General features: G+C 42.6%; 1 protein-coding gene across 5 annotated transcripts in view; it reads left to right on the top strand.

Moving 5' to 3' along the window:
* Positions 1–23,226, top strand: part of CMIP (c-Maf inducing protein) — a 138,061-nt gene that overhangs the window by 83,590 nt on the left and 31,245 nt on the right. For all 5 annotated transcript variants that reach the window (XM_064459646.1, XM_064459648.1, XM_064459649.1 and 2 more), the window contains exons 4-7: positions 17,078–17,239; positions 18,418–18,459; positions 21,310–21,372; positions 22,870–22,950. In XM_064459646.1, coding sequence (XP_064315716.1) covers positions 17,078–17,239; positions 18,418–18,459; positions 21,310–21,372; positions 22,870–22,950 — 348 coding nt within the window. The remainder of the gene's footprint in view (positions 1–17,077; positions 17,240–18,417; positions 18,460–21,309; positions 21,373–22,869; positions 22,951–23,226) is intronic.

Raw genomic sequence — 23,226 nt, forward strand, 5'->3', positions numbered from 1 at the left:
TTTAGGATGATTGGGATTTAAATGCAGTTTCCATTTCAGAGGTCTTGAGCCCTTTCTCATTTTCAGTGGGAGCAATAGACTGATGGCCCTGAGTAGGGGAAGTGGATCACAGTGACAACATTGTCTCTCAAAAACAGCACGTTCCTCATAGAAAACTGTAGCTGCTGACCTTTTGATGGAGTCTGTATGGATCTTTGATGCAGCTGGAAACAAGTTTTGGCCAGATGCAGAATGTCATCCTCTCTTGTCTTGCGGTGGGAAACACAAGTAGTAGCTTTTCAGCTCAGGGCTTGTCTTCGGCAGGGTTTCAGTGAAGTCAGCCAGGTTGGCTGTGTAGCTTATAAAGATTTCAGGCTGCTGACAGCAACCACATGTGAAAATATAAGGAAGTCCCTCCCACCAGACTGGTTTTGTTGTAGGTGTGTTTGGTAGTTGCAAAATAGTTGTGTGGAAAAACTATGGTGTTGGTGTGCTTTGTACAGCCATCAGCATCTGGCAGAATCACATTCTGAGTGGATCCACATTCTTATCAGTAAAAGCTAAGTGTTGAGATCTCCTTTTCCAGACCACTGGCATATTCTCCAGACTGTTACCCTGATTGTCTAAATGAGCGTGGGACAGTAGTGCTGATAGCAGAAGGCTGGGCTGTGGTGTGGCACTTCATTTTGGCCTCTTGACAGTATCATTGACACAATGTCTAGTAATTCTTGCTTTCTTTGCAACTCCTGAGGATAACAAAGAGCTTAAAGCATGCAGAGACAGTATCTCCATGTGGCCGTTATTTTCCCTCCTGCTTTGGCAGGCAAGGATGATCGGAGAAAGCACGGACAGAAATGACGATGGAATTTTTTTTTCTATCTTGCCCCCAGCCTGGATGGCTGTGGTACTAACATGCTGGTGGCTTGTGCCCACTTTGCTCCTGCAGTGAGGGGAAAATTGGTGCCAGAGGTGCAAATCTGGAAAAAAAAGTAAGGAGTGGTAAGGATGCAACCTGGCCCCACCACCATGCACCCTATCAATTACAGGGTGGGGTGGGGGGAAGAAAAACCTAGACAGAATGACCTGGCTTGCTCACATGGCTTTCGGTCATGGTGAGGGAGCTTTGCTCTGTGGGAGTTGTTTTTAAAGGAGTATTTCTTAAACTTTCCAATGCTTCTGACCAAGCCTCTCATTTTGGGAAACTCTGAGTAATTTAACTTATTGCTAAGTGGAATTTATTTTTGCTTCCTTGTTTCCCTCCCCACCCCCATTAAGTTTGTTTCTGAAAAACAAGTGAAACATTTATCTTGATTTGAAAGACCTTCCCTTTACCAAGAATAGCAAGTAGCTTTTTCCCATAAGAACAGTGACAGGGTTTAGTCACTGCCCAGGTACTTTACACTAACAAATTCCTGTTTGCTAGAATGGAGGTAGCTTTCATGGGTTTTGTTGCTTAATAGTTCAGAGGAAGTGCACCTGCTAACTTTCTGTTCTTTACTTTGATCAATATTTGGCAGGTTTAAGTGAAATCACAACAACTAAGAGACAGGACAAGCAGTGTATCTATAAGGAGAGTGGAGGAGTGCAGTTATGTGGTCTACACTAGTGAAGTTTTATCACTTTACTGGCACCACAGCCTATGACTTTAAGAGCCAGGTACCAAGGTTCATCTCACTCTGTAATTTGTATGGTTTGATGATTAAGCAGGTAGTGAGGGAACCCACAAAAAACCAGGAAGCCTATTCTTCTGGAATGGGTCATTTACACAAAGCACCAGCTGGCAGAGAGATCGCCGCAGCTGTATTATAATTGGGTGGTTGTGCTGATGAATGATATATTTGTCCAGTGGTCTTATAAATAATAGGTCAAAACATTTCTGCGGGCATGTAGAACACAGATGCAAACTGGTGCAGATAGCTGATGCAGTTATTCAAGGGAAAACATTCAACAGAGATGAGCTTTTTATTGTTTGTACTTGTGTGTTGGAAGCATTTAGGGGGTCCAGCTGAACCGAGAGCCCTGCTGTACAAGGTACTAGATGTAGGTGGACCTGGAGACCTTCACTTCCCCTACCCTGCCCAAACAAGACTGGAGGGAACCCATTTTACAGATGGCAAACTGATATTCTGAGAGCTTCCAGCAGTGGGGATTGTTCCCCTTGATCTTTAAACAGGAATACTTAAATTACAGTCATGGGAGTAGATTAATACTCTGTTAAGTGTACTTTTGGCTCCTTTTTCTGTGCTTCAAGCCTTGGGAGTCAGATGCTGCACATAATCAGAGCTACCTGGAAAATGGCTAGGTCTAGTGAAGAGCTACGGTGTTAAATATTTGGGGAAGCTCTTTAGGTTAAGGCACATACCGGTTATCCTTTGGTCTTGTATGAAGGTGCTAAGGTCTGTGAGAGAACTTTTATGTGGTGCACTTTTAAGGATTAACATGGTGTGGGAATTCAATTTGTCAGCCAGCACCCTGGAAATAATTTTTGTTCTAGAGACAAACATTGAAATAAATATCAATAATAATTTCTTTCTGCAGCCCAGAGGATAATAAAAGAGATGCTACAGATAAACAGAAATAAAAGAAAACCAAACACATAATTATCCATGTTTTAGATCCAGCTCCAAGAGGTTTTATGTGTCATCCAACTAACTAGCTGTCAAGATGCTTACACAGCTTTTTAGGTGCAACTTTCTCCTTGAATACTATGCTCATGGAAGAAAGCATGGATGTAGGGAGAGACTGTTCTTTATGTAGTCATTTTCTCTTTGGGTTTTCCATTTCAAACCCTCCCACTAAGAGTTACTCGTAATTCCTCATCTAATCTGGGTATCAGTGTGTATCACAACTCCTAAAGGATTATTAGCCACCTCAGCCTATTTTTAGAAATCCTGATTTCCTTTAGTTTATAGCTAAGCCAAATGATCTTTTTCCAGAGAATAAACAGAACATGTTAACAACTGTCCAGATCCTCAAACATAAACAAATCATTAATCCATTGTGTAAGGAATGTTCCTTTCAACCAAGGAGGCTGGACTGAAACCGTGATATGTAATGTTTGGTTATTTGGAAGCTGATAAGTCATAACAATGTATCAATAAAGATAACAACACTTTATGTGAATATATAGAAGAGAATAACACATGCAGTTCATTGCCCTTTCTGGATCTAGGCTAGATACAGTGGTAACCAACCAATTCTGTAGGGGATGAATACAACTAAGCTTGGCTTTAAGCGGTACTGTGACTAGTAATTTCAGGCCACGCGCAAATAGGCAAATACGTACTCTTGGAAGTTTCCCAGACAGCATCCATCTACCTTGTTGCTTGTTTATATCTTGCCATCTTTGGCTACGGACTTTCTGTGTATTTTTTTAGTGCTGAGCACGTAAAGGTACCATCCTCTGTAGAAAACATTGAGGCCTACTGTACCACATGCTTGAAGTATTAGTCATTAAAAGACCTGCTTGACTAATTTGGTACCATATTGCACTTGAATTAAAAAAAGACATCAGTGATGTCTTTTCTGGGGGTCTTTAGGTCTTCTCTTGTGATATGGAGTACAGGTATGGATTTGCATTTGTTGGGGGAATTCACCTAAAGGTTAAACAGGGCATGTTAGCACACTTGATAGTAAACTCTGGACACCACCCCTATTGTGGGATGTGGGTTGCTTGTGTTTTCTAGTTAGCTGAACGATGCAGCAATGAAACGTGTCAGTTGAGGGCCTTTCGGGAATGTCCTGAATTGACATGATATGGAAAGAACAGACCTAGGTCTGCAGTAAAGCATCAAGCATGACTCAGGCTGAGCTTTGTGCACCTCTGACCTAGATATTCTAGAAAGGCTTGCCTATACCTTGTCTTTCCTACTGATGCTATTAACCAGCCCTCAACTGTCCTCTAATGAGCAGTGCTGCTTGGGTAGGGGTTTTACCCATCAGTTAGCATGGCCCATGCAAATGTAGAATTGTTTAGGTTGGAAGGGGCTTTTGAACATCATCTGGTCCTCTCCCCACCCACGCTGCCCTTTTCCTCACTCAAGGGAGGGTATACTCTGAAGTTGTATGAGGTTGCCGAGGCCTGTACATCTGAGCTGTGAAGCCCCAAACCAGGAATAGTATATGGTCTCACAAGTACTGAGCAGAGGGGAGCACACGCCTCCCTCATCCTGCTGTCTGTGCTCGTGCAGCCCAGCATGCGTACACCCCCCGACTTGTAGTCAACAATCACATTACCTTTGTTTTAGAATTCATTCTCTACGCGGACTCCGTGTTTTGATTCCCATGAATTGGGAAACTGGAACAATGCTGTCATTTGGGATTTGCAAACATTTTGCATTGAATGCTAAAGCAAGCAATGTTGGCCTTCATTCAAAAATGTTAATTTTGGATTAGTACTTCCCTGGTTCTCATCGGGGTTGTTGTATCTGTGTCTTCAGAAAATAGATATTTCCATGCACAAGCAGCCCTATTAACTGCAAAGAGATTGACTGTCCTATAAAGTCATATCTGACCTGAATGATGATACATTCTCTGCTCTTTACTGTGTCCAGGTTATGAATTCCTTGTCTGTTAGTACCAAATATGTTTTGTACAATAGCTGTGGGTGAGTATCAGTTTTTGTATCTAACGGTGAAAGTTCAGAGGGAGTTATTTTTCCTGTGCTTTAAAACTGCATAAAATTAAGTTGTGAGAAACTGTTCTCAAAAGTGTGGCAAAGCCTTGTGTAAAGCACCTTTACGGTTTTGTCACCATGGTAATGATTAAAAATAGTGCTGATACAGGAGTGGGGTTTATATAGAATTTAAATGATGACAGTAAAGAAATTTAAGCCTTAAATCTTGGTAAATCATGCCTTAAAACTATGAGATCAGGAAAAAATCACATTGGTTATGGTTAAAAAGGCCAATGTCTATCATTTGTATTCAATCACCTAATTTATGATCTGAGAGAGGAAGTTTTGATATCCTGTGACAATTCAATAGCCCTGTGCTGTCCTGTGTAGTGAAAACATTACTCAAAGAGCTCAACAGTTCTTTAGTGAGGTGGTTCCTGGACTTCAGACCCAATCTTTGGTGACTATGCAGCGCACACAAGTGTAGTTGCCTTGGCTGTTTCTGTGCTTTCTTTAGCTGAAAACCTGCGACATTTTCACAGAAGTTCCCATTTTCTGTTATTTTGAAATGAGACAATAAATAATTATAATACAATTAGGCCAACAATGGCTTCTTTTTTCCTTTGTATTTTTTGTTTCTCCTCTTGTGTCTGTATATGGGTCAATAATATATTGATGGGAACCTAAACTGTGGAATTAAGTTTGCCTTTCAAAGCCGCAGGGCTTTGAAAGTATTGTGGGCTTTGACAACACACAAGTTTTGGAGGATAAAGTTTCTTGCTTTGATAGATAAAAGGCAGGCCACAGGTTTTTGGCTGGTGGTTTTACTCTTACGTGGGATGCACGGGTACCAGTTGTGGGAGACCATGAACAGGTTTTAAAGATAGCCAGAGCTTCTCCCCTGCAGAACTTTGAGCATACTGATGGCATTTCGGAGTGGACTTTGTACTTCGTAGGGAGCAGATGCATGGTCCAAGCAGTGTGTTAATGGATGAGAAGCTGGTACCAGTTAGAGCTTCCTAGTGAACATAGTGCGTCTAAAAATACATCTTGGCATTTTTTGGTTCCTGATGCACCTCTGATGGTTAAGTTGATGTTTGCTGCCCATATTTGTTATTCTTTTGTGTTTAAAAGTTAACGTGAAATGCAGCTGTGTCTGCCTGCGTGGGACCCTCCAGTGACATCCCCTTGCTCCTCATGTGGTGATTGAGAATACCACCTGGTCTATAGTCTGAACAACCTTGTGGCAAATTCAGGAGCTACATCATGGAAATCTTATCATACTTACAGCCTTTTATTTCCATAATGCTTATTTTTTTGTAGTTAAGTATTTTCCCCTACTACTTTTTTTGGGGTGGAGAGGGTAGGGGGGGAGGAGGGTTTTTTTGTTTTGTTGGTTGCTTGAGTTTTTTTGGCTTAAGACATCTTTATGAGCACATGAAGTCCATTGGTTCCTTCATTTTCCCATGCAAGTTTGACAGTGTTAGGCCATCTGTTATCAGAAGTCACTTGAAAAATCTTGGCCTTGTTTTCTGTTTCTGAGACTTCAGTTTGCTAGAGGTAACTGCTGTCGGCAGCAGAAAGGCATTGATCTCACTTTGGGAAGCAGAACTGAATAGATGAAAAACAGACGAGATGTTGACAGAACTGGATCTAGACAGAAAGTTTCTTTTTTTTTTTTTATTAATCACTGGTGATGTTTTAAGAGCTGGACCAGGTAGAGTGGTTAGGTTTTTTAAATCATTTTGAACAAAATCGCTTTCACTGCCTTAGCAGTAGAAAAATACCTCACTCTTCCTGGGGGACACTGGAGCAGGTTCCTTCTGTAAGGTATGTCTGCAGAGGAGGTGACTGATCACTGCCTGTTCTCTTCATTGGCTTAACATGAATCAGTTTCAATCTGGGAGCTGCGTATCTGTGTCAGCACAGCACTTTGTCCAACCAAAAGAGGCTCTCAGCGGCATGGTGAGATGCCAGCCTGGATCGAGCCGTTACTCTGAGCTGCTCTGCCCTCACCTAGCCATATGCACGCATGGTTTGTATACCTGTAGCTGCCTCCTGCATTGCCAAAACAGGCTTTTTCAAGGAGACAGAACTCAAGCCAATTAATGGCCTAGTGGTGAAATTTGAGTAGAAACTAGGTAGTTATTTTCTGTCTTGCTTTAGCTAAGTAAGGACCAGCTCTAAATTTTCCCCTCTAGACTTGGATGCTATCCTATTCAAACTAATATTAGGTCTGAAGATAGAGGGGTGTCAAAAACAGCTGAATAAACAGGTCAGCTTGTTATTGTGTACTTAGGTCTCAGCTCTGAAGAGGAGTAAATACAATTGCTGGAGTATGTTGCTTCTCAGGAATGCTGAACTGCTGGCCAAGAAAGATTGTCCATTTTTTTCCTGGCAAATTGCTTCTCTGCATTATTCCAGGGTTGACCTTATGACTAATCCTTTGCAATTCAGGGCTTCCAGGTCATGGTGACCACTAGTTTCACCAAATTACAACCTCTGTTCTATAGCTGTCATAATATAGAGCTGCACCAAAATTAGTTTCCTGTTCAGGTTCTTAGCTGCAGAAAAATCTGTTTTTAGGAGATCTCTTACGAAGACAGGGCAAGACTGGTAGTCTTTCCCAGGAGTGTAATTATCCTCCTCGCATGATGCGTTGGGTGTGAAAGCCCAACTCTGGGAGTTGACATGTGCCAAGTGCCTCGTTAAGCTGCTGTCTTGGGCCCCAGTTCTGCGTTATGGATGTTATGAGGACTCTCAGCGTCAGAAGACCTACGTGAGTCTGAAGGAACAAAGTGGATCTAGGTGTTTTAAATTTTTCCTTCCTTTCTTGCACAGTTTTGTCCTTACTTTTATTTCTTCCAATATAATTAGTGTGTTGAGTGCATCATAGTATACATAATGTATGAGAGAATTACAAAACTGCCAATATCCACAAAAATCCTGAAACAGTATATTGCAAGTGTCACAGCCTGTATCATCTGCCCTAGCTCGTGTTATAAGTCACACGCCCAGCTTGTCTGTCACACTCTCTTTTTTTTTCCCCAGAATAGTGATTGTTTCACAATTAGAAAAAAAAGTATCAGAAAAGAGTGCTAGTAATAGTATGCCCTTCACTGCTCTATCTTCCTTCAGAAGCCATTGCATCACAGCTATTTACCATAGCCTAGTCTCTGGTGCTCTTTACCATAGCATTTAAGATGGGAATACTAGATTAGGCTGTGTGACCAGAGGCAAAATCCATCAAGGACAACCGGGTTGTTGTGAGTGATTTACTTGCATCAGCCCACCTCTGAACGTGAGGCAGGCAGTGGTTTTGGTAGCACCCGAGTGATCTCTGATCCTCTGCGAGGAAGCTAACCTTGGGATCAGAAAACTGAATGCTGCAAGACTTGATTCAGTCTTGCACATCACGCAGCATTTGTACAAAGGAGAAAGCAAACAAGCAAATTGCAGAGATTCAGTGGCATTTGGTAGGCTAAAGAGTTGCAGGAGGTTTGGGGTTTTGTGCTGATGTGGCGCAATAAGATGCGATATAAAAACATGAAACAAAGTGATGGGACTGTTTCAGATGCAAATGCTGCTCTGAAATCTGGTATCTCCCTGTGAGAAACTGGAAAATTGAGAGCTCCAAAGCGCACTGAGTGGAAGACAGAAATACCCTGCTTTTCTGAAGTCCCTTTTAAGATGCTTGTTAGCATCACATCAGTATCCAGTATCTGCTCTCCCTAAGGCTCTGCAGCAGCTTTCTGACACAACCATGTTCCTCGAGCTGTGCACATCTCTCTTGCTGACGACATTGATGATGCAGGTGCACAAGGGAGAGAAGCCAATTTCAAAGCCATTTATGGTGTTGAAGTGCTAGAAACTCAGCAAAATAATACATTTGACAAGGAGGAGAAAGTGAAACAGGTGGGTAAACGTCCATTTGGAAGGTTTTGCTGACTGGTGGGAGGGAGGAGGGCAGGAAAAGCCGAGGGTGCCCACTGCTAGCAGCGGAGAGTAATAAGGAAAAGGGATGACGTGGCTTTTTAATCTGGTCTGCATATCTGGGAAGAAATAATTGCTTTGTGTGTTGCTTGGTGCTACCTAAGCTTACTGGCATTTCCTGGAAAATAGAAGGGGGATGGATTATCTTTCAGAGGTTATCTTTTGTTAGCAGTTACTACAATATGTAGCATTAGTAGCTGCTTAATCCCAATTTGAGGTGGTTTCTCAGGTGGCAAGTTCTTCCGATCAGAGTTCTTACATCCCTGAAATTACTGGCATACGTTTTGCAGCCTTGCAGATGAGGCAGCGTCCTGTTTTCCCGATGACGACCAGCTCTCCTGTGCCTCACTGGGATCTGAAGGGTGTAGTGTCAGGGTGGGAGGGTTTCTGCACAGCAGGTATGCTGCCTGGCTATTCTCCATGGTGGCCTTGTGCACAGCTTTTCCTTTGGCAGACCTGGTCAAAGTGCAATGACGATAAGATTGTGCGTGTTCCTTTTTTTCCTATGCACTATCTCTTCTCTGCAGTGGTAAAGTCATTTATTCCCACCGCAGGCAGAGAGCTGGTGGATGTCAAGGACTAGGTTCCACAGACACAGCCATCACGTGTGGAATATAAAGTGTGTGAATGTGAAGGTATTAGGAACCTGGATCAGTTCAGCTTGGTGTCAGAGGCATTCTGTAATGCAGTCAGCAATGGTAGGGTCTCTGCACAGAGAAGCACACAGCAAGGACCGCACCTAAGTGGTGGTTATGTCACAGTGCTTTGTCTTCTGCTTTCTGTTTGATGCACGCTAAACTCCACAGTCACACAGTGTCTGCAATAGTTTATTTATTTAATACCATCTTCCCCCTCCTCCCCTCCCTGTGCACTGCAATGCAGTTGGTCCACTGAAGGTTTTGGAAAGTGTGGAGTGTATATGGTACACGTATTCCTGCTTTTCATCTAGTAGTCTGCTCTTCTTTTTTTTTTTTTTTCAAATGGAACATGATTTTGCTGACTCCAGTGCATACTGCATAATCTCAAATATAGGAGCATGTCAGACTCGTACCCCTCTGGAAACTGTGGGTTGTGCCAGAACACTGAGATCCCAACGTCCAGACAGTGCCCGTGTTGAGCATTTGCTGCTCTGGAGAGAAGGGCCAAAAATGCTGCAGCAGGCAGCAGTGAGGTCCTGCAAGAGGAAGAGGTAGTTGTGCCTAAACATGTTTGAAACCTTCCCTCTGATGGTGAGTCAGAGACTGTTAAAGTGCTGTAGATGAAGCACGGTGTCTGGCTCCTGCCCTGATTGCGTGAGTGCAGCCACCTCTGTGTGAAGGTTTTTCTCACTCATTCTGCATAAGAGTTTAAAGCAACACAGGAGGGTTTGTAAACGCCATCAGCCTGCAGTTAGGATAGATCTTTCCTGTATGTGTGGGACAACTGTGTTCTTCAACTGTGTTGAAGTTGTTGAAATTTTTTGTTCTGCCCAAGAGCAGGACGAAAAGGTGTTGTGTGACTTTTGCTTAAAAAAAACCCCAAAACAAAGCACCTAAATACACATGGACAACATATTTAAAAATATTTCTTCTTTTAGGAAGGTGTTGCTTGGGATTTGCTACCCAAGATCACAGCTGTGTCTCTACCAACACTCTTTGCAAAGCTTGTGCTTCTGCTAGAAACGTATCTGCAGTCATAGTGAAATTCCGCATAGCCAAAGCAACATTAAAAACAAACCCCAGCTTGGCTCTGATATGAAAAATAAGGAACAGCAGTTGCTGTGTGCAGGATGAAAGCTGATGTTTTGCCAACCTGAAGTGTAAAGCTGGTGCTGGAACTGGGGCCTGAAGAATGGGAGTGTTTGCCAAAAGGAAATGGAAGCAGGGATGGAGGGTTTCGGGGAATGCATCAATGTTGGCTGTGCCAAAAAATGTCTCCCCTGTGGACAGGTCTGATTACGATAGTAACCACATTAGCCCATGCAAAGTGCAGCTGGAGCCACATTTAGCCTTTTGCGTTTTCTAGCTGGGAAAATGGCATCTTGAATGCACGGCTAAGGGAGAGCTGGGTTTGGATCAGCCAGCTGTGTTCTTGCATCTCAGTGACCAAAGGGCTCTTATGCAGGGATTTGAGAGAAAGACAAGACACCAGCAAAAACAAAGCCCAGTTTCTCTGCTTGGTAGTGGGAAGGTCTACCAAAGATAACCTCTTCCCTCCCTGCTTAGGGGGCTAGGAGGAAACCACAATTTTTGAGTTGCTTTCAGTTTTTGGAGCCTATAAATTTACGATCTACTTGCCCAGTGTTTTTAGTTTTCTATTTTTCCTTGGATAAAATAGCCTTCCCTTCCCATCCTCTCATCCCTCCTTGTTGCTGAAGGGTATCTTTGCAGTAGTCTTGAGCACATCAGAGAGCGGAAGCCCAGAAGGATGGTCAGTCAGGTGACAGCTGTGTGCAGAGGAGGTGGACAGAGATCTCTATATATCTTTATATATATATAGATATATAATACGCTTGGGGAGCAAGTTCTTCAGTGCATTAATGTTGCAGCTGCTCAGTGTCATGCTAGGAGGTGAGTGAGGAGGCTGCCCTCTGAGCCCTCAGACCCCCTTCCACTTTGCACTTCTCTTGGTCCAAGCAGAAATGTGTTTCGTCCCTGTTTTGTCCTTTTAAAATTTTGTTTATTTCAGCATTCTTTTACTTTGCAGTGGTACTGTCCCAGTGGTATCTGAGCAAAGGACAAGCTCTGCGACTCTGGGAGGTATCTGTGTGGTTGTTCCAGCTTGTGCATTAGTAACAGCTGAACCCACGTCACCAGTTGCTGAACCCATTGAACTCTGTTGGCTTTGAAATGGCACTGATCTGAGTGTTTCGGGGATCTTGCCTGGATTAGCTGAGATCTGGAGCAAGGTGGTAGACACCAGTGGGGAAAAAAAATAGGTGAACAAATGTAGACTGAAAAAAGGAGTGGAGGAGGATGTTGTGGTGGGGAAGCACAGCAACAGGGTATCAACATCCAGCTTGCTTGCTATGGCCCCAGTGCATGTCAGGGTGCTTTTCTTATGGGGTGCCATGATCTGGCAATTAGCACGGAGGCCTGAGAATCAGAAGACCTCAGTTCTGCTCTGGTGCTGACTTGCCATATGACCTCAAGGAAATCACCTCGGTTTTCTTGCTCTGTTTCTCCTTCTTGCCTTTTAATCAAGACCGTGAGCTGCTCAGGGCAGAGACTGTGTCACTTGATATATTTATTCAGGGCATAGATTCATGGGTGCCAATCTCAGTGCAATAAATAATGGCGATTTCATCAGGATCTTTTTTATATGAATTGGCAAAAAATGAAGTGTTATTTAGACGATAACTGAGTAAGAATCAGGAAGCCTCTAGCTTATAACATTTCCCTCCAGTTATCTGGCCTGTGACAAGGAGCTTGTGGGCAAATGAGCCTCAACCAAGACGATTGCCTTCAGAGAAGCAACCGAAGCAGAGAAGTTGATGAACTTCAGCATTTAGCACTGAGCAAAACAAAAAATGCAGGAAATGCCTTGACCTGAAAACATGGTAGAGTGCAAAAGTTTTCTGCTGCTGTTTGGTAGCTATTTTAGAGAGCAGCACATTAGTCTTCCTGTGCAAAACCTTCAGGACGACGCAAAGAGTTTGATTACTGAAGCGTGAGCAGTCTGAAGTCCCTGATTTGGAATAGTTTCTATAATCTTGTCCTGGCCCAAGCCCTTTGCTTGGAATGGGGCTTTTTATAGACTTAGTCTTTTCAGGTAAGTTGCTTTTTTTTCTTCGTAATGGTAAATGTTGCAGGTAGGAACTTAGTTCAGAAGGCTTTTGGTAGATCCACCTGGTGATTTAAGCCTGTCTCTGGCTATCAGGGAAACTTCTGTTATTAACAAGTTATTCTTATATATTTGTCAGAATACTGTGAACTAAGTGATGCGTGTTCGTGTTAAAAGCAGAATATGGACCTAGCTGAGTTCTGGGGATGCCATGCTGTCTTTGTGTTCATGAAGGTAACAAGTTAATAGACAAAATGCCAGCAGGTGGTGCTCAAGAATATAGGGTACAGCTCCTGGGCTTTGTAGGACAAGTCAAGCACCTGTGTTGAACATCGCAAGCAACTCTTCCTGTTTCTTGTTACGCAGCGTTTTAACAAAATATTCTGCTGCAGTGGAGATAACAGTTCTGGAGTCTGCTCGCTGTAGTTTTTTTTCTCTGTACATTTGCATCTAGCAAGAAGCACCTCCATTTTACATAAGCTCTGTCAACGTTAAACTGTAACACTAGTTTGGCTCATCCATCCCTGCAATGAGCTGGGGAGGACCTCTGTGCGGGAGGTTGACCTTTTCCCTTTTGCTGGAACTGCCCTCGTTGCTCAGCAAGAAATAAACAATTGCTGGCACACGCAACCCTCAAAGTCAGCGTACGTTCCTGCAGTAGCTCTAGCTTCTCCAGTAAAGAAGCGATTAGTTGCATGCTGTTGCGCAATAAAGGGCTGAAGAGCGGAGAGCTAGAATTTAACAGGCTATTCTGGATTAGGATTGGCAATTAACTTTTTTTTAATGTAATGAAGACAGTACTTGCTGACGGGAAAACAGGTTCCCAAGAGTACAGAACGTTTCCTGGCCACCACTAGCAAAGCAGGGATGAAATTTGGTCATCAAGAAGTCTAATTTCATCTTGCCCTTTTTGGATCCAGTGCACCGGCTGCTTTAAGATATTCCTAACATGAAAGGTCTTGCCAGGGCTGAAAAAGGCAGTTGTTCTATGCTGTCCGATTTTGTGCATTAGAGTCCATATTTCTTAGATGTCATTACATCAGTATTAACATTCTTGTCCAAGGAAGTACCGTATGACCAAGGGCTACAGGGTGAGGCCATTATGGGATAGAAAAAACATATGAAGATGTTACATAAAAAAGCTGAAAGTTTCCTAGGCTCTCCTGAACTTTCTGTTCGCAGTGGTGTTCGGGAGCCTTTGAGCACTGATGGCAAAAGCCACTGCTTACAGATTTTTGTCACATTTGCTTGCTTAATAACATTGGAGAAGTAATTTTTCACATGTGGACTTCAATTCCTCCTCCTCTAAAAGAGGTTTGAGACTTAGGTCTTTGGGTTTCTGCAAGACTTAATTAATTAGAGTGATTTGAGAATGAAGGATGCCCTGTCAGTGTCACTTATTCCCCATGCTGCTTCTTCTGGGTACTTATTAAATTCAGTGGTTTTGCTTTTAAAGTCAGCATAGCAAGATTTTGGAATGACATTAGCCATGTGGTTCTGGCTGGTCAGTAACTAGGAGGGTCAAATTCCAAGTTGGCATGTGTTATTTTCACTCACATAAATTGTCGCAGGAGCTGCTGCATTTAGGGCAATAAATCCCAGTAGAACTGTATTCCCACCCCAGTATTTTTCTTGTACATCTATTAATGATGAATGTTGTGTGAATATTTTCAGCAACCGTAGGCATCTTTTACACCTACATCCAGGGGGAGTGAACGCCTTGCACATGTTGACATGCCTGTCGCTGATATGGGTCTTTACCAGGCAGTTTTGCTTTTAAGCTCATGAGTGATTGTTTCTCCTTGCTCCAGAGTCAGCGCAGGTAGAATTGGAGCAGATGGCTCGGTGGTGGCTAAGTGCTTGCTGATACACAGCAAATTGCTTCTGTAACCGACTGATAGGTCTCAGGCTTTAATTGAGGCTTTCAGCAAGGCGCTCAACGGTGAAAAGCATTCTGCTGAGAAAAACAGCAGCGTAACCATGGGCAAAGGTTCAGGATAGCAGAGTTCAACCCTCTTGGGGATGGCTCTTTTATTTATTTATTTATTTTCTGCTGCTTTCCCACCATTATTCAAGACTTCTGTAATGTTGCTTGCAGATTACAGCTCGGTATATCAGTGCGGTGCAATCCTTTGTGCTGAAAACGTGAAGCAGAGACTGATAAGTTTGGATTTTCTGCTTGTGGCAGTCTCAGCATGTCTGGAAAGGTAGCTGTCCCCTGATGCTCCCTTGGACTCACTGTGTGCCTGGTCTGAGCAGCAGCTTTTGTAGGTCTCCCTTGCATAGCAGGGAGCATAGCTCCTGCTGTCTCTTCTGTTTTGTACGTCAGCATCCATCAGAATTTAAATTTTTAATGGACATCTCTAAAAGAGAAAATAAACCTCCCTTGTTCCTTCCTCCCCCTAGGCATGAGTGGATTTGACAGTAGAAGAAAGATATTTGTGGTAGGGTTGTCTGAGCAGTGTCCTGTTGGGCAAGAGGGTTTCCGTCGGCAGCTGTCCCTTAGGCTGAAGGAGCTGCTCTCCAAAATCATGTTGTAACTTCTCCGAGTAAGGGGCAGCCCAGAGCAGGCGGGGATGCATTAACCCAGTGGTCTAGGTCTCATGCACCCACCATCCCCACGTTTTATCCAGCTTTGAATTTGATTTCTTCATAGTACAGGACAAGGAATAAATTTCAGAACGCAAAATGTATCTGTTGAGCTAGCTTTGCTTAGAGTCCTCAATTAGTCAGAAAGGAGTTGCTTCAAGTTACAAAGCTGGCTGGTTGGCTTTGAAGTTTAGATTTTATTTAGTGCTGAAGTGGGTCTAACAAAAATACCCTAAAAAAGGGCACTACATGAGTAAGAGAAATGCAACTATGATTCAAGTTTCCTAAAGAGTCCAAGAAATCTCTGATGATAGAAGTAGTGCTGGTAGCTTAAAAACACTGTGGACCTTCTCTGCCCCAAGGAGCTCAGAAGTACAAAGATTTTTTGCTCAGTTTTGAAATCCCAAACACATTTGATAAGTGTCCACAGCGTGTGGTTTTCTGTTCCTTTAGCTTTTCAGTGGCTTAAAATGCACTGAAAGTGTGAACTGCTGCCAGCGTGTGTATGTATTTGCATGAATTTAATTTAAAAGATAATTGGATTGCTTTATCAGCCTTTACATGTCAGCCCAGTGCCACCCTCTTTTCCCCCCTCTAACAACGTTGACAAACCCAAGGCATCTGAAATCTGTATTTTTCTGTATTGTTCTCTTCTCTTGTGTTTCGGATAGGGTACAGAGGTGACTGTTTTCTGTTGAGCATTAGGTCTGCTGCCACAGTGGGAAGGAAGTGGCTGATAAGCAGAGAGCCAGCCTGTTCAGGTGGCTCCCGCAGGGGCTGCCCTGCACGAGTGGAGGGGGAAATGCCATGCAGCGGCAAAGCTCCAAAACAAAACAAAGCAGACCGACCCTTTGCAAACTTCTCTGCCTTTATTACACTGATGATGTGTAGCCCAAAACACGCAGCTGAATCTGTAAGCGGCACGACATGGGCAGTTTTTGTGACTTTCCTGGAAACGCTGCTGAGGAACGCAAGATCCTTTTTTAGTGCAAAACACTGATGTTTTCACGTAAACAGAAAGCACCCAGCCTGTGTTGTTTAATAAACCTGAGGATGTATCCATACTCTTGACATCCCTTTGACCAGAGGACCGGATTTGCACACAGAGAGGAGTGGAAAGGCATGTGAACTAAACACAGCGCTGCGGTCCTGGTGGTTGCGCTCCATCAGCCAGCAGAGCTCCTTCCCTGCCAGCTGCCTGCAGCGCTGCCCGCTTTGGCAAGCCTCTCCTGCTTCTAGTGCGTGCTTTGTGTTGCTGTCGGGAGTGGCGTTTTAAACTTGTTGTTTGAGCTCTATGGTTTCGTCAAGCCACCTCTGGGAATTTGGGAGGGTGGGTTTTCTCTAAATAATACTATTTATAATACAAAGTAGCCTCTGTTCCAGTTGTTTGTGGCAACACAGCTGCTGAGGAGGTAAGAATTGTCTTCTGCTTATCCAGCTGGTCTATGGACAGGGCAATCGATGAAATAGCTTGGGCATGACAAGAAGGAGTGCAGGGGCACGCAGAGGACTGGGGCGGATGGGATTAGACAGTCAAGAATGCTTTCCTTGAGAGTGGAAATGCTGTTGCGTGGAAGACTTGGAGACTTTACAGGTTATTTTCTGTTACAACTGGAGGGTGACAACATGACTTTTTAGGTTCTTCGAGACAGAAAGAAAAAGCCTGTGAGTCTACTGGAATTTTTCCTCTTTGATTAAATTGATTTTAATTGATTCTGAATATGAATTCACCAATTAGCAATGTAGAATAAGGTATCTGTAGAATGATGTTTTGATGGTCTCAGTGTAATAACAAGAAACAGTATTAAAGCAGGTATCTGTTATTAGCTAGAGGAATAGGGTGTTTGCAAGTGAAGATGATGGAAAGAAAGATGGTCTGGAGTTAAAAAACTTATTTTGAAATAAAAAAAGGGAATCAGTTTTTCATTGCTTCCACAGAAGAAACTGGTTTAGATATACAAGGTTTTCTTTTCCATTTAAATATTTTAAGAACAGCTTTTCAGCAAACAGAAAGCAAAAAGAAATCTCAAAATACAAAGCAGCCCACTTGACAGTTGCATGTAGAAGGCACATATCCAGTCAATTTTTTTTCAAGGGGTTTATGGTGGTGTCAGTGTGGCCCTTTCATTTTTCTTGCAGAAAAAGATTTACAAGTACAAGAAGGTGCTCAGTAACCCCAGCCGCTGGGAGGTGGTGTTGAAGGAGATCAGGACGCTGGTGGACATGGCGCTGACATCTCCGCTTCAGGATGACTCTATTCACCAAGCACCACTGGAGATTGTCTCAAAACTGCTCTCAGAGGTATGACCTCAGCAGTGGTCCATTTAGACGAGAGACAAACAGTTAAAAGTTTGTCGGTGGGTTTTATTTTAAGTGAACGGTCAAAATTGTGCCTTTGACTCTGCTTGTGACTTCTGCTGACTTGAGTGCAATTTGTACCTGCTGAGGAGAAGGAAAATTTGACCCATGTTAAGTAGATTTCTAGAAATAAAACAAACCGCATTTCTCCTGAGGCTTTTTTTTGTTGTTGTTGATTATTTATGGCAAATTTATTATGGGTCTGATTCATGTCTTATTTCAAGTCAGTGGTAAAACTCCCCTTGACTTCTATTCCATTGCCTTTGTTTGCATGATTGATAATTTTTGTAGCTATATACATATACACACCAATAAATTAATTGTGCAGCTATTTTATTATTACCAGTTCTGTCAAAGAAAAATATTTTCCTTCTTCAGAGGTATCTATCCTCCTTTTATAGCATCTATTTCAAGTAGTTAACTTTTCATGGACAGGAAAAGTAATGCCAAGCAGGTTTTTCATGTCTTAGTTCTGATCTGCAAATATTTGTGATAAGCAAAAAGGTTGCTAGCTTTTTTTCTTGCAGTAGGCAAAGATCTTAGCAGCTCACAACTTTGCAACCTCTGAATGCATCATGCTGCTGCGAAAGCCAAAAGCAAACTCTTTTGCATAGGTGGTAGCGTAGGTGGTTTCCAGTAAATTTATTGGCTTTTACTGGTTCCATGTTTGAAAAAGGAATTTCAGGAAAACTGCAGCAGTTAGTTTACTACCAACAAATGGTATACAACACCACAATAATAATTTTATTAATTTTCATAGCAACATACAGCCTATCTTAAGAAAACATGTTTAAGAAATGTATCGCTAGCTTTAATTTTCCAACTGATTGAGACCTCTTCTGGCATCCTGGCGTTTGTATGCTCAGTTTTCATGCCTGGGGTCGCTTGAATCTGAAGATGCTGAATGAGAAATAGAAGCTTGCACAACCCCTCATAGCAGATAGTATACCACCTTCTTCAAGAGAATTTGATTTGATTCATTTTATTTTGAAAATAAGCAACTGCAGTCTTGAGCCTTTCTGCTTGTGTCTGGTGGTAGCTTAGCTAAGAGGACTGCATGTGCTGATGTGCCAGCTCAGAGTATTCTTCGCTCACTCATTTCTTCTCCTCAACTCTTTCAGAACAACAACTTAACCACTCAAGACCACGAGAGCATTATTGTGGTGAGTATCTTTCTGTCAAAATCTGAGGACAAATCTAAACTGTTTGATAAACTTCTGTTAATGCCTGCCTCTGCCCCAGTAAAGTATAGCAAACATGAAAGCATTTCCACCAATGGTGGTGAACTGAGACAGGATCAAACACATTTGTTGAACTGGTTTTTGTGTGGTTTTGTCATTCCTCTTTCCTTGTTTCATGAGTAACCATAAAGTTTCCTTGTCAACTTATATGAAACAGCACAGCATGTTGACAGTTAATCATCTCCCAAAATGCTCCTTACTAGGCTACACAGCGCAATGTTCTTATCTATATACGTACTTTAAATAGACAAAACCCATAATTTCCAGATGTGCCCTATAAAGCCCTTAAGCTTAGCAGTTTCCTGAGGGGCTAATGCTACCATATACAGAATGTCTCCGTTGCTGATGGTATGTGAGCAAGTGATTTTAAGTATGGATATGGATATGTGTCACTGCTGTTTAACCCCCTGCTTACTTGATTTATAAAAATATTCTGTTCAACTTTTTTCTTTTCTGTAGGTTGTATTTATTTAGACATAGAAATGAGTGAATCAAATGGCAGCTCTCTTCCTTCTGCAATAAAATGTAAAATCTCAACGATTTCTCAGAGAAGTGGAACTTGCCTCCCCATCACTGTAATTTAATTTCAGTCACTGGCAATTTCCAGGAGATTTTCCCAGCAATCTAATCTAGAACCTCACCACCACCTGATCATATCACGTCTCTGTGACTCTTTCTGCAAAATGACAAGGTGGCATGTAGCTGCCATTAGGTGTGAATTGTGTTTAACTGCTGCTTAAGATACCATTTTATCACTGAGATAAGTTTCTGAAGTGGCATTTACTTTTTTTTTTTGAGATCTGCTATAGCTTTCATTTTACTCCAGTGCCAAGGGTAATTCGGGCCTCCAGTTACAACTGGTTGTTTTGAGGGAAGGATTTTTTAATAAAAGATGTGAGGTGGCCCTGCTGTGAGCAGGGAAGTTGGACCAGGTGGCCTCCAAAGGTCCTTTCAGCCTACTTTATTCAGCAGTTCTGGGTGATGGCTTATTCAGTTCAACTCCTGCCCTTCCGTAGGTTGTGCCCAAACCATTGAGGGAGATAGCAGTTTCTGGGCATTCAGAGCTCTCTGCCGTTACAGAGCTAAACTGTGCTATTCTTAGGAAGTATTGCTAATAACTGCGTGTTTGTGTAGTATCTTAAAAGTACACAGTGATTTGCCATGCAGATGGAACCAGATTTCCTTGTCTAGATGGTGCCAGAACAGATCAATATTACAACTGATCCCTTCCCGGTAAGGAGGGGGAAGCACATGCTGCCATAACTGGGCAACGCGAGACAGCAAGTTTCTGCTTTTAACCACAGCACACATAAAGAAAATACAGTCTGTTTGCATGGTGTCGCTCTTCCACACTGACCGTACAGACAGAGCCGTGACCTGCCTGAGAGCGTCTGTTGTGGTTACTCCCTACATTCAGTAAGGACTGGGCTGAAACAATAAAGCTCATTTTTCTTAGGCTGACACCCAGCCAGTTACACCTCTGATGCAGTGATCCTCTGACAGTTACTGGACAGGTATAAACACTTGGTAATTTTGCAATACATGGCTCCTGTGGTTTGGCAGGTCCTATAGCAAACACTCCAAAAGGTGGATTTAAGCAAGATCTTTAGCTCAGGTGTTGGATGTGTAGCGAGGAAATTTTAGTCTCACTGAATAGCGTCGCATTCTCCGTCAGTCCACTGTTGCTGAGCCTCCACCAGAGGAAGAGTGAACAGTTGCAGAAGGATGGTACATGATAATGAACAGAAACTTCACAACTGTTACGTGTAACTAAAACAGATCTCCGCAGGTGTGCTTGGGCTTCGTTGTTAAAATTCACATTAATCTTGATCTGTTTGTGTGTGAAAGCGGCTATTGACACAGTCATTGCAAGCAGACTCACCGGGGCTGAGATCCTTAGGGGGATGAGAGGGAGACCAAAACTAAAGCAGGCTGCCTTAGTATAACTCCAGATGCTATCCAGATAAAATATCTGGTGTTCAGTTGCTTAATACAAAATGTCCTAGCTGCTGTGTTTAGAGTCTTACTTTTAAATGGGTACTGGGAATCCCTTTAGCTCAAGACTGGAAAAGCCTGAAGACACAATCACGTAGAGAGAATACATTGTTCTAGTACCATTTTCTAATTCACAAAGGAAGTAACAACAACATAAGTTCACTACACCCTCAGTGGCAGGTGTGACCTCTAAGGTATTTACCAAACATAAGCACATTGGTTTGTGTGGCAACAAAGAAGGAATAGTTGATCTCAACTTTCACAAACTTAGATACTTGATTTTGATGAATAGGGTCCTCCAAGGTAAGAACAATGCTATGCTACTTTTAGCGAGTTACTTCTCAGATAAAGAGCTCAAACTCTTTTATAAAGGATATGTGTGTGTGTGGGTGTTTTTCAGTTTTTTTCTCTGGGGGAGATGTTATAACTGAAAGAGTAAGCCAGACTCATCCTTGCTGCTTTACATCCTAAAACGAATGGCCTGCTCCTGTTTTCATTTAAACCATTATAGAAATTGTACTCCTTTGCTGTATTTTATGTATTTACACTGATGTAGTTAAAAAGCAAAATTTTACAGAGGATTCATAGCAGAGGTGTGCTTGAGCTTACGTGTAAAGTAAACACACAGCCCACCTCTAATTTCTCTATTGATGCTTTTGTCCTTTTTTAAAAGTGAGCTCCCCGCCCCCCCCCCCCCCCCCCAATTTTCCTGCAAAATGCTTACTCCAGTTGCAGTCCTCAAAATGAATTTTTCTCTCTCTTTCTTTCTTTTTAAAGGCAATTGCACCTTTGCTGGAAAACAACCATCCTCCTCCTGACCTCTGTGAATTCTTCTGCAAGGTATCAGAACAGCTTTTGCTTTCTGAAATCTCGTAGTTGTGTATGAGTGTAGTTCTTTGAAGGGGTGGTTGGGTTTTTTTCTTTAATTCCTTACCTCATGCCGAAACTGATTTCAGTTTTTGGTCGACAACCAGTGGTATTGGAATAGTTAACAGCACCATTATGATCAATAGAACAACATCTTTAGGACTGTATGGTCCTGAGGCTCTGTGAGAGTTAAAATCTTCAGACTCCCACACCCCACACCCCAGTCTGGGTACAAGAGATGTCCTACTGCATATTCTATTTAGCTAATGCAAAAATCATTGGAGTTGCTGTGTTCAGATGGGTTGGTAATGTGATGCACAACTCAGCCCTAATGGTATTATTTAATTGGGTAATGGCAGTGGGAAGATCATAAGGACCCATTCTCTTGCCTGGGAAATCTATGCTTGTGCTGCATTTTGCATCTTTTCCATAAACTTCTGAGTACTTTGGATTGCAGAGCTTCCTGGATTTGAAAATACTACTTTTCCCCTAGGCCTGTTCGTGTTTCAGTTTCAAGTCTGCTTAAATTTGCTTACTGCTGACTGGGTACACATTTGTCGAATGTTTTGGATGCTGCTTATAATTCCCATCCAGAGGTATTCAGCAGCAGCTTCCTTCTACAGAAATTAAGTCAGGTTTCAGAAACTCCCGACTGCTGCATTTTTATAAGCCAGCCGTAGGGTCATATCTAGCCTCGGACTCAAGACACTTTTATTCCTGGGTTTTTTTGTGGTTTTTTTTTTTTTGCCTTCTGTCTCCATCAGAGGTGGGCACCTAATTATCTTTAAATGTATGGATGGGTTGTGTATAGTTGCAGGAAGGAAAACAGGTTATGGACTTTTCCTCCTCAGAGATACTGAGAACTGAAATGGACAAGGCTAATGAGGAGGCTAATGTATCTTCAAAACTGACCCTGCCTTGAGTGTGTGGGGGGTGATCACATGTCCTCCAAAGGTCCTTCCCAACCGAAATTACTCTGATACATTATGAATGTATGTTTTAGCCTGTGATGGGAGAGTGGCTTGTTGGTACCCTCCAAGATCCACCACAGGATTTACCTCCAGGTTTTTAGTCTGGATCCCAAGGAAAAGAGGTCTGTGCCATCACGCTGCCTGTGTCTACATATCTTTTTGTCTCTAACCCTTTTACCTTGAAAACTTTTGGCAAGTTTCAATAAAATTTGACAAAAAGTGTAGAAGTCCCCAAAATACTACATTTTAGTAGGTTTTATGAAGAATAAGCAGTAGGGAAAGGAACTTGTGTAGTTCATGAGCTCCCATCATTAGTCTTCTATTAGATGCCAGAAATCCACAGGAGAGAGTGGTGTACAAGTACCCTAATCCCAGGAAAGATTAATTTAGCCCTTGGATCTTGTTAATCTTGGGGTAACCCATACATGGGCTGTGAAGCCAGAGGAGACCCATCTTCTTGATTTCAGCAGCTCACGAAATGACTTGTTGCTCATTACAGCACTGCCGAGAGCGCCCACGGTCCATGGTTGTGATAGAAGTGTTCACACCAGTGGTACAGAGGATTCTCAAACACAACATGGTGAGTGCACGTGTTACAGGAGCTTGGTCAGTTTGGAGAAGTTTTACCGTGATACCTTTCATAATTAGCAGCTGCTCTATGGTCTGTAATGCACAAAGCACTGTGACGTATACATCTAACCTCCCAAGCTGTAAATGCTGCATGTAATTGTGTGTTGCTTTATAAATGCAGAATTAATAAGCATTCAGTGGGACTTTCAGAAACATCTAAGCAAAGCCATGAGTTGAGGAATGTTTCTTTTGGCGGCAGTGCCAGCAAATGCAGCTCCAGCTCTCT

The sequence above is a fragment of the Phalacrocorax carbo genome, chromosome 8 (assembly GCF_963921805.1).
Source record: "Phalacrocorax carbo chromosome 8, bPhaCar2.1, whole genome shotgun sequence".
Lineage (NCBI taxonomy): Eukaryota > Metazoa > Chordata > Aves > Suliformes > Phalacrocoracidae > Phalacrocorax > Phalacrocorax carbo.